The following is a 17,358-nucleotide window of genomic DNA, read 5'->3' on the forward strand; positions in this document are numbered from 1 at the left end:
GAGCTGCCAGGCAAGGTCCTCCCTGGACCGGAAAACAAGCATCCCGGGACCGGTTTTGGGGTATCACTCCTCATCAGCCAGGCTAGCTTGTATTCAGTGGCATAGGGAGCACGAGACTCACGCCTGGGCATACCCTTCCCACTTAAAGCGACTATAACAACAAAAAAAGATGATGGGCGGACTGCTGCATATTGACATACATTCACCCACAGCCACAGATCTAGGTTAAATCCATAGTTGTTTGCTTACTGTGCCACTGCAGTTTGGAACCAGCCATATCTGTGGCCCCACAAGGAGAGCAGAGCCAAGTAGATGTTGTAGAGGGTAGAGACGCTTGAGGAAGGTTTCACTACAGGGCCAACCCCCATACCTCTCGCCCCCTGTGGGGTCAGGCTTTCTCAAATATTGGTTTGGAACCAAGTTGGCAAGTATTATACTGCCAGTGCATGCTTTTAATGAAATTTCATGCCACTCAAACAACCACATAATTTGTTACGTCACTGGGGGAGTGATTGACATACAAACCTACACTGACAAAAGCCCTGGACCTTTTTAGGCCTGAGTGAGTAGGGCTGCAACATGTTGGATATAAATGTTTAAGTTAGGGTCATAGGGCCATAATATCCTTAAATACCCTTCCATATTTCAGTTTTTATCTGTTCTTATCCACTCCATCAATAAAGGGATAGCTTGGAGTGGATGAGGAATTTTTATCTTTTAGTTGCGCCTCCTAGTCTAAATTCTTTCAAGAGCTCCCTGGAATATGGTTGAGCCCACTCTGACCTCTAGGAGTCAGGGTGAACCCGAAGATGAAGCATAGAGTGTGTGAGGGTTATATATATAATAAACAAATTTTCCTTTCCACGCTCCTCTAAGAGTCTAGGAGAGGCAGACAACATTTTCTCATCTTGTTGAGTATCGTGATATCAGGAAGGATACTTTCTAAGGTAGTATTGTTTTGTTTCGGGAGAACGTATCCCCCCACTTCCTTTCTTTGTTGAAAGGAGCGCTCCAACCTTCAGGGCAGGTCAATGTTTCAACGCCTCTGAGCCCTTGTTTTCAAGATTATTTGTTATATTTAATCTGACAAGTGAATGAGATTAAGTCAGTGTGAGAATGGATAGATTAACGTCTACTGAGATAAGTACAGTGGCATGATCACATAATACCTGGGTCCCTAATGATGTAGACACCAGAGATGATGCTACGGCTCTATTCACTAGGAAAAAATATCTATCATTGAATGTGTTTTGTGTACACTTGAGTAAAATTTGTAGTTTTTCTTCCCCTCATGTGTTTGTTCCCACATTTCTAGCAGTTCCAGATCATTCACTCCTTATACTTAATGAACTCAGGGTTAATTGGCTATTTGATATAAATGCTAAAGGGGCGTGGCCAGGCACCCAAGGAGGATGGTCGCATCTCCATAGGGCTCCCGGCACCGGAACGGAGAGGACCTGTCCCGCGGCACCTAAATGTGAAGCGGTTTGCGGGAAACCTCTCCGCACCGATGCTGCTCCTGTGGTGAAGACGTCCGCATGCATTTAAAGCGGAAATAAGCATTTTCTACAGGTAAAGGCATTCCTGAGCGTTTTTCGGCACCGTGGCCGCCATTTTGGATTTCGAAACGCGAGCGGTGTACGTCTTTCTGCCTCACTCGCTAAACATTGAGCAGCCTTATTATGCCCCACAGCTCATCTCTCAGCCCAGAACTTTAACACCTATGCTTTCAACAAATTCCCTGCAACAGCTCTTTTCATTGTTCTGTCAGCCCACAGCTGTCCAAGGATCTTTGCAATGGCCGCCATTTTTAATTTTTTCATCACTCACAGAGGATATGACGCATTTTTCAGCGCCCAGATGAATTGTTCTTACTTATCTCCTACTTTCGTTCACTTGCATAATTTGTAAGCTGGTCATCTCTCACCTAATTATTTTTTGTATTCAGTTTGATGGTCTTCGTGAAGCAGTTCTGAGAGAAGATGTAGGTGGTCTGAGGCAACATAGTTCAAGCGCTCATGAGTTATGCAGACTCCTTCCTCTGAGATAGTAACATTTGACAACCTACATGATATATCAATGTATTTGTTTTCATATCTTTTATTATAAGATCTGCGTGCTCCAAGCTAAGGCTCCCTTCTTTCCATGTCCGCACTTTTTACATGACATTTTCTGTCTCTAACTCCAGACCTTGCTTTGGGCTCGTTTCCTCAGTACATGGGCAGAACGAAAGCGTAACCACACCAAAGCGCTCTTTTATAAAAAATTCTACACTCTTTTCACAGTAGTCTAAACTGGAGGATTCACAGTTGTTAGTGCTGGATAACGCAAACTCAACAATGGATTCTACACCTGTGGCATCAGGAAAATCAAATGTTAAAAGGTTAAAAAAAGACCCTCCTTCGCCCCCTAAACCAGCTTCCTCAGTCTCAATGGAAGTATTGCTGCAGGAGATCAGAGCACTTCGGCCTTTCATGGAGGAGACAAATTCCAAACTGCAAGCTCTCTCAGATAACTGGATGCAACTAGATAAAAGACTTACCGCAGTTGAGCATAACGTTTCTTCCCTTAGCGACAATACTGAGAGTGTCCCTTTTTTGCAATCCCAAGTCATGACCCTCCAGAAGCAGGTCGAGGACCGTGAAAATCGCAACAGGAGGAACAACCTACGTATTTATGGCCTGGGAGAAGGGGTCGAAGGCACAGATTCCTCCCTAAAATATTACATATGCCAGATGACATTACGCTGAACATACAACGCGCCCACAGATTGGGGCGAGCTCCCACTACTGCTTCACCATCGCAGAGACCAAGAGGAGTCATCCTTTATTTTATAGAATATACGGACTTGCTAAAGGTATTGACAGCAGCTAAAGCTATTCAACGCATTACGTGGTCTGGTTCCACATTGTTTTTTGCGCAAGACTATTCTAAAGCCACAGCGGCCAGACGTAAGGCTTTTCTCAACTTAAGACCAGACTTACGTTCCATAGGCGCTAGATATGGCCTTTTCCATGTCTCTTCAAGGTCACTTACAACAACAGAACAACGACTTACGGAGATCCGGTTCGTTTGCAGAATTTCATCAATTCGCGAAGGATGGATTATGTGACTTCTTCAGGATGACCCTCACCGTATATTACATGAACTATTGATGTATACATTTGCATTGTCGTTGCTCTTTTAATTGTAGTTCTTACGGAACTAGTTTTGGGTTGTGTTGATGGCCTGTCTTTAACAGTTTATTTATTTATTTTGTTTATTTGGCTCCTACTCTGTGTGGTTGGTTTAAATTCATGGTGTTATATTTATAGTGTTTCTAGTTGTGTTCTTATTGTTTTTACTTTCTTAAATCTCTATTACCCGCTAAGTTATGTTTCTTGTTTCCTGTTTCACAGCTACGTTTAATCGTTAAATGGTCTTTCCCGAATCCTGCTGGAACCTCCCTAGATGCGTGTCTGCTCCATGTGGCTCCACACACCTCCCCACCCACATTTCCCTTTTGTTGGTATGTTTTCAGTTTTGTCCTTTGTTATCTGTGTAGTTTTGTCTTTGGTTTCTTAATATGTTTTGAACTTTACAATCCGATGTTTCCTTGGTGTCTTTCTTGCTCTTATTTTCTTGCATATGTTTGTTATTCTTTCTATATCTATTGCTGCAATTTTGACTGTCATCATTTCTTTACTCTCTCTTTTCTTACTCATTTTATTTATCTTCTCTCTTTTCGATAGGATATGTTCACTTCTCTGGTTTGGTCTTCATTTCTGGTTCTGGTAATCCGATTCTTACGCCTTTTCTTACTATGGTATTGAATTCAACTTTAATTTCTTTCCTCTCTTCTTTCACATTTTATTTTGCTCTCATAATGAATTGGACCGTTGTTTTATTCTTCTAGATCAATTTATTTATAATAATCTATGTCATTAAAATTGATTACTTGGAACATTAGGGGATTACACTCGCCCATTAAGAGGCAAAGAGTCCTGACCTATTTAGCCAAATTGGATGTAGATATTGCATTTCTGCAAGAGACCCATCTCTCAGATGCTGAAGCATTAAAATTAAAAAAAGGTGGGGTGGGGGAAGTTTTCTCTTCTCCAGGTGATGGTAAATGTAATGGTGTAATGATACTTTGCCGCAAATCCCTTTTGCACACACTTATATCTCAAGAATCTGATATTGCTGGCAGATGGTTGAATGTTAAATTGTCTTTGAAGGAAGTTCTAGTCTCTCTTCTAAACATTTATGCTCCCACTTGTGGTGACTCTTCTTTTTGGCCGACATTGGCCAAGCAAATTACTCACTGCATAGAGAATAGTTTTATTCTAGCGGGTGACTGTAATCAAATTTTTGACCCTTTTATCGATCGGAATTCTATAGTCCCTTTTGTTCCTAATAAACCTTATAAATCTTTTGTTTCCACTGTCACTCAGCATTAACTCCTCGATGCCTGGCGCCTCTGCGATCTGCAATCTGACCACTAGAGCGTACACCTTTACTCCCCTACCCATCATTCTCAATCAAGACTTGATTATATTTTTGTCTCCCATACTATTTCACAAACTCTCCTAAATGCAGAGATTGGACCCATTTTATTGTCAGACCATGCCCCTGTCTCCATTGGCATTGACGTCCTATCCAAAAGTACAGGCCCCAGAAGATGGCGTTTTAAATATATAATGCCCTCCTTTTAGATCCAAAATTTAGTGCCTCCTTCACTACCTTTTTTAACGAGTTTTTTTAAACGAATCCATCTCATTCCATGCCCTTCTCCACTTTATGGGATCCATTCAAAGCTACAGCAAGAGATTTCATAAATGGCTTTGTTGCCAATAAACGTAATATTGCCCGTAAAGTAACTAAGGATCTCCTTCGGGATATCAAGAGACTGGAGCACTCTTATTATACTTCAAATTCGAAGGATTGTTTAACAACTCTCATTAATGCCAAAATGCATTTCAATAAGAAATCAACGGAAGATGCTTCACTGTACTTGTTAAAATCTAGTGCAAAATTCTATGGGGGGGGAAAATAAAGCAGGGAAAATATTGGCCAACTGTTTAAAAGTTAGACATAATAAACTGAACATTGAATCTATCTATGATATACAATCAAACCTAAAATTCAAAGACGCTGATATTTTGAATGAATTTTCTCTATTTTATAAGTCATTATATGCTTCTGAAACGCATCCCACTGACCACTCCCTCTTTTTCTCCAATATACAAAAACCTCAACATACTCTTCCTGATCTATCATCCCTGGAGTTGGATCTTACACAGCAAGAACTATTGAAAGCTCTTCAACTCCTTAAAAAAGATAAAGCCCTGGGGCCAGATGGCTTTACTGTTGAATTTTATCTCCACTTCTCCAAACTTGCAATACCCAAATTGTACTCGCTAATAAATTCCTTTCATTTTTTAGGCAGCTTTTCTGGTTCCTTCTCAGAAGCTCACATTTGCCTTATTCCCAAGAAAGGTAAAGATTTTCAATACTGCAAAAATTATAGACCTAGATCCTTGGTCAACATTGATTACAATTTTTTTTCCAAAGCATTAGCCACACGATTAAACTTGTTGGGAAAAGAACAATCTGGATTCGTCAAAGGTCGTTTCATAACTGATAATACACGACTCCTTTTTAACTTTTTATCTAAATCTTCTCACTTACCACATTCCCTTGTAGCGATAGCACTAGATGCCGAGAAAGCGTTTGATAGAGTTGAATGGATTATTTATTTCATACTCTTAAATGGTTTGGTTTTGGCCCTAAATTTACATCTTTAATTTCTCTTCTCTACTCTAATCCTCGTGCGGCTGTTTGTGCCAATGGTCTGATTTCCCCATTCTTTGATCTAGGAAGAGGTGTACGTCAAGGTTGTCCTCTTTCCCCATTCCTTTTCAATTTGGCTTTAGAACCTTTTTTATTTAAATTACGCCAAAACCCAAATATACATGGTTTTCAAACACTAAATTCCCATATTAAACTTGACGCTTATGCTGAAGATACCTTGCTATTCATGTCTAAACCAAATGACTCCATCCCTGCCTTTTTAGCGGAAGTGCAAGCTTATTCCAATATTTCTGGTTATAAACTGAATAATGATAAATGCGAGATTTTGCCCTTAACTAAGTATACTTTCAAATCTGATTTTAGTGCTTCCAACTTCACATGGAGTCCCAATCATATCAAGTATTTAGGTTTACATGTTACCCCCTCAATTTCGGACACAGTATCTTTATGCATGGACAAATGTATACAAAAGATTTCAGACCTAGCTACTAAATGGCACCCTCTTTACCTGTCCTGGTGGGGCCGTCTGGACACTATAAAGATGATGCTCATGCCTATAATTATATACTCTATTTCTAACATCCCTGTCCCTATTACCATACATTTTTTAAGAAGATTAACTCCATCCTTTCCTCTTTTCTATGGAACAACAAGAAATCCCGAATATCTTTACTCAGGCTAACTAAACCCAAAACAGAACGGCTGAGTTAACTTTCCTGACTTCCCGGTGTATCAGAAAGCATTCCTTTTACGTCAAGCTTCTCTTTGGCTGCGCGATCCTACAGAAGATGTCCTTTATGGACTACAGTTGAGCAACTTTTTCTGTTCCCCTACTCCTTTGAGGAATATCTTTCCTTTTTACGCAAACCACAGGCCTTATCCACTCCCATATTCAAAATGACTTCTAAACTCCTGGTATCCACATCCCTCACTGCTCATAGCACTATAGACTCCTTCATCAAAGCAACTATTTGGCACAATAAAAATCTACTTATTCGAAACAAACCATTCTATTGGAAGACTTGGCATCAGAGAGGATTAATATGGATACATCAGTTACTCTCACAATCAGATTTCATACCTTTTTCCTCACTTAGTCAATCTTTCAACCTACCAACCTCATTTATTCATAAATATAATCTACTTAAGACGGCTGTGATGGTCACATATACCCAACTATCTAATACGCATATTGTTCCCACTGCTCCTGATCCTCCTTCACGACTTCATACCTTATTACAAACTATGCCCAAAGCTTCCTCCATATATAGGTATTTACACAGCACTGACACTGTTAGGCAGAAATCCAAAATAGAAGAGGCATGGCAACGAGATTTTGCGGTTTCTTGGCCAGTGTCCTTATGGGACAGCTTAAGGACTAAGATACGTAAATCATCTAGGGCAGCTAGTAAAAAGCAAACGCTGTTTTTTGTTTACAACAGACTGTTCTTAACACCTATCGCCTTAAGTAAAAAGTTTACGACTGTACCAGATGTTTGTTGGACATGTTCCTCCCCAAACGCTGATTTACTCCATATGTTATTTTCTTGTCCCATTGTACACAAATTTTGGAAACAAGTATGGTCCCAAATCAACCTAATTTATGGAACTCAATTTTCTTTTTCTCCTACTCATGTTTTCTTAGGAAGTATCTCACCTTGTTGGGAACTTGGTAACTTTAATGTTAAAATTATTGATTTGCTTTTAGCGGTAGCATTTCAGCAAATTACTGCAAATTGGAAGGACTTTACGAAAATCTCTTTTAAGGCATGGTGGTATGCTGTTTGCCATAATCACAGGTTGGATACCTCTTTTGTATATCCCATATACATGGCAGTAAAATGCCTCAATTTGTGGTCTCCGGTTACATTATACCTTGATGCAAGTGCCAGACGATCTTTCCAGCTACAACCAATCCAACAAGAGGTTCCAAAACCTCCTTAAACCCCAACTGTTCCTAAACTATTTGTTACTCCAATGTTGTTCAAGAGTTACTTTTATTGCTTATTTTGTTTTATTTTTTATTCTTGAGTCCGATTCATGTAACCTTATTGCTGCCAATTCTTTCGTAATGATATGCATTTGATATTGTGAACTGTGCATTGACACCCTTATTCTTTCAATATATTTTTTTCTGAACTTAAAATATAAATGCTAAAGTATGTTTATTTATTATACATATTTTAAATAGTCTTTACTTTTATGGCCCTTGCGGCCGAAATAAAGTGATATGAACTGAACTGATATAAATGTCAATCTATTCCAGGACATTGATTTCGTCCCTTTCTGGAATTAAGTCAGTATTCATAAAAATGGCTACCCAAATGCATGTAGAATTGCTCTTTTAAAGGGACCGTATATTGAATATATGGTGATTGAGAGCCCTGCCGGTACACATCTGATTGCGATGTAGTGGCCTTCTTAATCTGTGTTCTCATCTTCTAACTGGAATAGTAGATTAAGTCAAATTATGATTGCCACTCCTTTTGTCTTATTTCCTGTGGTGTGATACTGTACAGGGAAGGAATACGAATGCAGGTGTCATGATTCTGTGGCTAACCAATGTGCCTCCTCACGGAGTTCAATATCTACTTCTTTCATATGTAAATATAATAGAATTGATTTCCTATTAAGTGGTGAATTGAGTCCTTGTGTTGAAGGAGATTATAGTAATTGAATTCATGGTGGATGATATTCTATGTAATATGTTACTTGGTGTCTGCATTTATAATACTATCTCTACATCCTAAACTATCAATTTACTGTTATGTTTTGACGTACATCTATTTTATCATTGAATACCACATATTTACCAGGTGTACTTCTTTCATAATCGGTGAGGGGATGGGAAGGGTGGGCCCACAACATTGCATATATGCTACATACTATAACATGTATACACAAATGATTACTATTTAACTAAATCAGAGACATCCTTATATTACCTTATTTCATGTATATTTTGATACAGTAAGTACCAGTGAGTTATGTAAGAAGAAACATATTTTTTTCCGTGCCAAGATATGCACGGATTAATGCGTGCTTTACCAGTATACAATAGATATGGTAGTAAGCTTTGTAATTATTTAATAGACTAAAAATACTGAAAGTAGTTTTTAAAAGTTCATAAACAGAATAAAATGCATATGCTAAGAATGAGTTATTCCACACATAAATATTCTGATGTATTTATTTAGAGCAAATTAATAGAAACATGTGTTACCTTGTTGTCTGTGCCACTACAATGACTGGTAGCAAGGACGTGTTCTCCATTACAATCATCACCAGATTCATAAGCACACTTTTGTCTGAGAAGCTGGAAGGCTCCAGTCCTTCCAATGTGTTTTTCTGAAGTTTCAAAATCTCCATTTATAAGACTTGTTTTATGGCCAGTGCCTATAATTTTGGATATCTGGGTTAGGAAGTGATGGCTATGTGAAGTGCGTCCCCTTTTGGTTTCATTTTCCATTATTTGTAGCGTTAGAACAGGGATCTGAGTTTTGCCAAGTTTAGCTGTGGCACACTTAAGATACTCAATAGACTTCATGATTTTCATAACATGTGCCATTTTCCCCAAATCTTTTTTCTGTGCTATTATTAAACTTTCCATCAGCATCGCAAAACTGTTGTAGCTGTACTCCAGTTCAGGCACTGTGCTTCCGTAGTTAACTGTTGCAATGTAAGGAACGCAGTCAAAAAACGCTGGAATGGCAGTGCTGCATTTTAGTAATAGCTCTCTTAATCCAGAAAGTTCTGCAAATTCTCTGGTTAAAAGCAGATAGGCATATGGATAATTCAGTGCTTCGCTGTATTCTGAAATAATCTCCAATTCTACTTTGAGCGCTGCAAGAGCGGTATCAATTGTTTTTAATGTACTGCAATCTGGATCATTGTTCAAAAAATAAAAAGCATATTTTATTTGGCAGTGAATCAGTTCAGGCATAAGTGACACATCAAACCAAAGCATACTTCTCAATCTTTCCTCACCCATGTTTGCTGCTATGGAATTTTTAAGAAAATAAATTGTTTCATAAATCATTGCTATCTCTATGTAAGTCTCAACAGCCTCAGGGTTTAAAAGAACACATGCAGCGTCACTATGGCCTTCAACTGACTGTATCACATTCTCACCTGTGATTAGAATGAGGTCCACATCAATCTCTTGAAGAATCTGAAATTGTATTTTAAGGGTTTCCAGTTGATTTGTACATCTTAACATAAACATCTGTAAAGTCTCCAGATCTGCAGATGGTGCTGCATTTAAAATCTCACCAATGTTTAACATTTTGGTATGGGAATTCAACATACTGTTGCATTTCTTTAATAGATATTCTGGTTCAGCAGAACTTTTAAAGTTACCTTCGTTGCTGCTGTTGTCCAGACACCCAAACACGTCAGCAATTTTCAAAAGGGCATAATGATTTAGTTTACAGAGTAACTGTTTTATGGAAATTTGCGGGTTTCTTTCCCTCAAAGGCTGTATGCTATCTTGCCAGACAAGCTCTTTAGCAGCATCAAAGAATAGATGCTCAAGACCGTAAATTGATATGTTATTTACAGATTCACACTTTTTTATGCTGTCTGCTTTTGCAGATATGTGCTCCAAGAGAATCCAAACATGCTCCAACTTTCCAGGATCACACTGAACTCTTGGAAGGCAGATGTAAGATTTTGTTAGCTCCACTATACTACTACGCAATCTTTCTAAATCTTCTAAACTATCCCCAAAGTTCACACCACAAGTAAATGGCACTGAAAGGCAAAAATCCAAACAATTGTCATGGTCATTAATTACTGCTTCACACTCTTTGACCTCTCGCCTGTATTTCAAAAGCACATAGTAAGAACTATTACTCTCATTAATGCCATCTAAGAACTCATACAGCTGACTGTAGTGTTTCTGTAATTCTGTTAATGCATGGTACTTTATCCGTTCCTGGAAAACAGGATAGAAATTAGACTGTTGCTGGTAGCCTGTCTTCCCCCTAAGTAACTGAGAATACAGAGAGTCATCATACCACAGCAAACTGCGGAAAGTTGGCTCCCCTTCTAAATAGCAGATTCTATTCTCAATAAACTGAATTGTCTCCATTATCATTTGGAGATCTACAAATGAGTCAACAGCTTTAGGTTTCAGCTTTGACTTAAAACTAGGCCTTAAATTAACTGTTTTCAAAAACTTGCGATGAAGTAAGACATCTTTGCACGGGCACTCCTGTGTTTGCTCAAAAACACTGATGAAATGGTGGAGAATGGATTCACAAGTTGTAATTTGCTCCCGTAAAGCTGCCAAGGATGCAGTTTCATCTGCCTTTTGCAAAATGTATGAAATTTCGGTAATAAGATAAGCAGATTTGCTCAGCGTTTCACTGTTGATTTGGACAGAAGATGAGGTTTGCTCAGTTAGAATTTCTTTCAGGTGCTGAGTTACTGTTTTTGAAGTTTCTCTGATTTCTGAATATGATATTGCTCCACTGTTAATGACACCAGAGGAAGAGGGTGTACAAACATTTAGCAAGCAAGGGTGTTTATCATTGCATTCCTTCATCTTAGACACAGAGCTCAGCAATGTTGTATTTGCGTTGGCACATGCATTTTTTTGGGCTAATGGGGCCATTCTGCCTGAAAAACCAAGAGAGGAAATATGCTCCATATTTGACCTTTCACTGTTTGCTATATTTCGGTTATTTACACTCTGTTTTTCATAACTGCTTTTTAGTGAATAAGATTCAAAACTGTATTGTTCCTTATCAGTCAAATGAAGGTAATCTAAATGACGAGAGAATCCAAACACAGGGATTTCAGGGACAGAGGACAACTCTTTTGTTATATTGGTAGAGTTCACAAAATCACAAATGTCACGATCTTTTCCACTGGCAACAAGCATCTTGTTCTCCATCACTGGGAAAACAGAAGGCTCGGGTCCAACTGTCCTAGAATATTGCTGATAAACAGAACCTGGAATAGCAGCTGACAAACTGGGGGCAGTATGATATGTGTGGGGAATGTGGTTTGATGTAACAGGCTTTTTCACTTTATCCTTTATTTTGGAAAGTGTTTCACATTTAAATGTCGAATCTAATTTGCTTTTCACAATCAAGCAAATGGTTCTATATTCTGTAAAAAAAATGTTTTCACGGTCACATGATTCCCATAAATCGATACATGCTATCTTGTAAGATAGGGTCAATTCGCCTTTATAAGGCAGGGCAATTTTTGATATTAGTTGTAAAGGTTGCTTACCCCTCTTTCGAGCTTGTTTGTGATGCATTATAGCTCTTTCCAATTTTTTTGACAAAAGGTTACTTTTACACAAAGGCACGTCATCATTAAAAGTACCAAGAACAATTGTAATGTGTTTTCCAGTCACTGAACATGTTTTCATTCCACCTGCAGATAAAGATTCGGCCATTTCAGTTGAAGAGTTGTTTATCCTTTTTGATATCTTGCAGTTTTCTGAAAGACCTTGGGCATGTTGTCTTGTTCTTGTGCTTTTTGGTTGTTTATTACAGTGAGAAAAGACAATAAATGAAGGCTTTCTTTTTCTAGATCTTGTTACGGGGCACTGTGGGCCCAGGGTAAGCTCAGTTGTTCCTCCATTAGAAGAGTTACTTTCTATATTTGCTTCATCAAAAAAAGTAAATACGCCAGCACCACAAGTGTGGGTAATTTTTTCAGGCCCACAAATCCAATCCAATCCCAACCCGCAGGTGCAGGCAAAAGGGTAACTGATTATTTCAGAATTTGCACTATCAATTATTTGCTTCATTTTTTCTTTTTCTTTCTTTGATGATTGTATTCTAGCGTGCTTTTTCTGCTGCATGCTCATTAAACCTTGCTGTTTAACTTCATTTTTTAACTTTTGTGTATTACACTTTCTCTCACCTATTCGCTTTGTGTTAAACACCTTGCACGTACTTGGGCAGTTAAATTCATCTCTTAAATAAAGCATGTTTTGTTGTGTGGGGAATAAAGAAGATTCCTCTTCATTTCTCAATAAAACTTGCAGATCAGGGAAAACCCTCATACCAGTGGGTTTCACATCCTTTGGTTGTATCCATTTGTACAAATTGGTGTTATCTGTAACTAAACAACATTCTTCAGTACTTCCAAACAGACTGTTCCAATTTATACGATCTGTTAACATTTTTAATGACTGGTACTCTGCACTCTGGCATGGCTGTTGTAAGTCCCTGCAACTCACTGATGAGATTTCAATAATAGTTTCCACATCCAAATTCTGAAGCAGCAATTGTCGGTAAGAGCTTTCTTTCAAACGCAACAATTCGTTTGAATCTTCTTGTATGTTTTCTAAAATCAGACCAAAGTTATTTGTTTTTGCAAGTTGGACAGCCGGAATCTCTTCATGGTTTGTGTCCCCATTAAAAAAAGGCGTGTTGGAAAATACTCTGCAACTGTTTTCACCTCCACTTGCATCATTTTCTGAAAGGACTATGAGACTACTAGATTCTTTGGACTTTAATGACTTTTCCAGATTTAGTTTTTGGGTAACAATTGTTGCATTGTTCTTTGTGTCATTGAAACCTATTGATTTTTTGGTTGATGGTAGTTCTGGAATGTCTGCATGTTTGTTTGTACACTTCCAGCTATCAGCTAACCAGCTAAACTCTTCTTTACAATAAACGTCTATTTCCTTTGAATGCAATTCATTCTTCACAGAAATATTTGTTTCCTCTGCTACAGTTGAGCGCTGTATTATGATGTGATTATCATGCATGACTGTAGTACCCTTTTCCTCTCCATCTTCCAATGCACCCACGGAAAACGAAACATCTGTGCCTTCTGGGCAATGTTTTTTTTCCAAGGTTGTGTCAATATTTTCATTTTTGACCGGAAGAATTTTGTTGATATGGTTCATCCTAAAAGAAACGCCTTCCTTAGAAGTATGGTTTTCTGGACTTTCTGAAGCTGTTTTCACCATTGTCTTTAAAACAGAATGTAGTTCTTTAAGAAAGACAGAAACTCCTGAGGGAGTGATGGTATTTTCAGCAGCGTATATCATGCTATCTTTATTTTCTTTATTCTGCAGTGTTAAAATAGAATCTGATGAACCGATGCCTAACACACTATCAATAATGCTACAATCCTCTCTTACAGGGCTTCTATGTTTTTCAGTGCTATTTCTTCCGACTGTGGAATGTAAGGGACCTTTACTGTTTTTTGGTGCATATTTGAGCTCTCCGAAGCCTTTTTTATTTGTTTCCATAACTTTTTTAGATTGTCGTTCTAAAACAAACCCAGTGACTTCTTTACAGGATGACAGCCCTAACGTATTGTCAGGACAAAATAATTCTCCTGTGGCCGTTGCTTGCACGCCACTGCCTTCCCTAGGCAACAGCATGCACAAGTTCTTTGGAATAGAGCGTGTAAGACTGTTACTGTCCGTGTCTCTGAACCAGTTCATTAAACCTGTATTACCACAGCCTGTGTCTATTTTGTTTGCATCTTCCCTTTGTTCTCCTGAAGGGATATTGGCTGATGTTCTGCGTATTTTTGCATTTTTGGCGAATGGTGAAAATGTGTCTTCTTCATGAGGGCATTTCACTAAAGACACTGAAGATGTTCTGAACCGAGAACCTAGAGAGTCACTCCTTGCAGCAGATCCATCTAACACTGATCCAGCGCTGGCTTGGCAGGCAGAACTATAGTGAGACATCGAGTTAACAGCTATTTTTGTTTCCTTTGGCATATTATTTACACATTTGGAAGACATGCTATTTTTTTCTCGCACACTTTTACAGGACTGTAATTTCGTTTTACCATCACAAATTCCTATATCTTTTTTGTATCTTTTAAAATATTTTTCATAGAGTTTAAGCCTGTGGAAAAGGTGTTTCTTTTCTTTTTTGGAGAGACTATCCATAGAATCAATTTTTGCCTTCCTTGACAGATCAGATAGACTTAAAAGTGATGAGTGGTTTCTTAGTTTTAGCTTCAACTGACTCTCGTACATTTCCAGTTCTTCCACAAACGATCTTTTTTTGATGTATGGTGACAACTGGTTATCTGTAAAATGCCCCTCTGGTTTATTGGCACCTTTTATTTTGGTACATGGAACGATGTCATTTTTTATATGATTTCGGACCCTTACACCGTCTAATGTGCCACTAGCAGAACAGTCTACATAATTGGTAATTTTGTCTTTTGCTTTATGCAGGGGTAGCCCTTGTGCTAGATTGTTTGTAGAATGATTTGCCTTCAGTACATCCTTCTTTGCTTTCTTATGTGAAGGTAAATCTTCAGAAGAAACATCCCATGTGTCTAGGAGTTTCTTTCCAGTCACATTTTGAATTTTTGGGCTGTGCTCAGATGGCAGGCTCCCATCCAAAGGCATCTCAGTCTCCTCATTAAAAACAGCCATCCTCCTTTTCATTAGCCTTGGATCACGGATTAGTTTTGAGGTAATCACAGTTGACTGGAGGCCATTGCTGACAATAGGATTAGGATTTAATGGGGTCTGGTTTATAGAATGGCTGCTTTTCTTCCCTGTAACACATCCTAAAATATTCAGGTGGACGCTTTCTTCAGATGAAAACGCATCTCTGCTGTGCATATTATGATGTAAAGAGGGTGCACCTGAGACACAGGAGTCATCAATCTGATTGATTAAGGTCGTATTGAAAAACCTTTGTGATCTTTGCCTTTTCTCTGTGTCAACGAACTTTGTGCTCACAAGTGTCGAGTTATGGATTTTCTGTTGGTCTGGTACGTTGCACAAGCGCTTGTTCACTGTCTTGTCAGCAAGCCCATCTGCAGATTTTCGAATACTTCTATAAATAATTGTGGCGTTTTTCCCCTTCCCAATCCTTTTCGCTACAGTGCAGTTTTTCAATACACGTCTTCCTGATCAAGAGAAATAAAGAAAGGAGCACATCAAAAGTCAACAATAAATGAGGAAAAAAGCAAGTTAGTGTACAAAGGTTGGATTATATTTATAAAGCCGTTCATCTGTTTTCATAATTTCCAAAGAAAATACGTGTTTTATGAACCAATATAGGGAAGGACATCATCTAGACAAACACAGAAAAAGTGTCATACTTGCAAGTACCACTGACAACAACAAAAATGATAGTTCCTAAAAAGTCACTCTTTCTTTTACACTGAAATGATAAGTGCTAACATGGCTATATCAGACTTGCACATCCTCATTTTTTTTTAGAAAGCACTATAAATGTAAGGGCAGTCTGGTATGCTTTATATGAACTGTTAAATGGCTAGAGTATTACTCCAACGAGAAACCCATCATTTCAGATGGATGCACCTGTTTTCTCACAATTATGATTGAAGAGATAAAGGAGGGACGGTTTGAACAGTTAATGGTGCAGCAAACAAATGTACTCAATAGAGCTCTAGCAAAAAAAACTACAAGGCTTGTAATTAGGCAGTACTAATCATGTCGAGTCTTTCAGTCTTTGCCTTGTTGATCCAAGTGCATTTGGCATAGGGAACATTTTATTTTAGTACGCTAGTGCACATCTAAATACGAGAGGAATAGCACTGTAGGAAGCTGTCTCTCTATATAGTGTACTAAAAAGAAGTCCACTGTGCAGAGAGTCCAGAGAATCCCCAAATGGTACACAGAGGTATGTATTTTTTTAAGACCAAGAACATAGTTCTAAGGTAAACACTTTCAGAGTTATGAAGTTCGGAAAATATATCACTTTTTTGCGCAATTACGCACCATAGGAATCGATGGGGAAAAAGAGAAAAAATGCATATAAAATCAGGCAATGCTTTCACATTTTAAGTTGATGTTCGGGTCAGGTCAAAAGTTCCAGCAGGAGACGTTTGGGAGTGTCCCGGATCGGGTGCGAACAGACTGTTGAGGGTCTTTAAAACCGGGGCGCAAAGACGAAGAGGGACACTTGAAAATGCAGTGCACAGGTGGATTTACAGGTAAGTCCGGTGGGTCTCCTTGGGCGGAGGAGGTCGCAAGGGCCTGGGGACCACAAGATCAGAGCTGGTTAGTTGGTGCTGGGGCCGATGGGGACGGGTTCAAAGCGAACCGATCAGCCGGGCATCGTGCCTCCTTATGGTCCTCACGGTCAGGAGCAGGCAGCTTGGAGAGGTGATCTTGGGACAGCTAGGCCACTCAGGAAGTGGGTCTCAAGTGTCTCGACGTCCCCCGATGGGTGCTTGTTTCTGGTGCTTTGGGAGTCCTGAGAGGACTCTTTTTCAGGTTTTTACCATTGGGGGTCCAGTATCCCAGTATGCGGCAGCTCGCAGGTCCTGGTGCCTCCAAACTTGGTGGAGAGGCAGATCTGACCATACGGAGCTGCTGTACCTCTTTTTGCTTCAGTGCTGCGGCGAGCTTGTCGGGGAGCAGAAAGTCGACAAACCCGACTTCGTGGGATCAGTGCCTATGGGGTGCAGGGGAGAGATACCTTCACTCCAAGGGAACTTCTCTCTGATTTCTCAGAGGTTGTAAATGCTCTGGGGTTCTTGGAGGCCTTGCAGGTTTCAGGATGACACATTAGCAGTGATTGACGAGTACTTCTTGCAGCTGGCAGGGTTTGCAGCCTTTTCTTTCTGCAGCAGGGCTTC

At 39.2% G+C, this 17,358-nt stretch overlaps 1 protein-coding gene across 1 annotated transcript in view; it reads right to left on the reverse strand.

Moving 5' to 3' along the window:
* The window catches only part of TEX15 (testis expressed 15, meiosis and synapsis associated), a 1,045,473-nt gene that overhangs the window by 71,742 nt on the left and 956,373 nt on the right, over nucleotides 1–17,358 (reverse strand). Inside the window, exon 7 of the mRNA XM_085640942.1 lies at nucleotides 9,017–15,657. Coding sequence (XP_085497068.1) covers nucleotides 9,017–15,657 — 6,641 coding nt within the window. The remainder of the gene's footprint in view (nucleotides 1–9,016; nucleotides 15,658–17,358) is intronic.

The sequence above is a fragment of the Triturus cristatus genome, chromosome 2_2 (assembly GCF_964204655.1).
Source record: "Triturus cristatus chromosome 2_2, aTriCri1.1, whole genome shotgun sequence".
Classification (NCBI taxonomy): domain Eukaryota; kingdom Metazoa; phylum Chordata; class Amphibia; order Caudata; family Salamandridae; genus Triturus; species Triturus cristatus.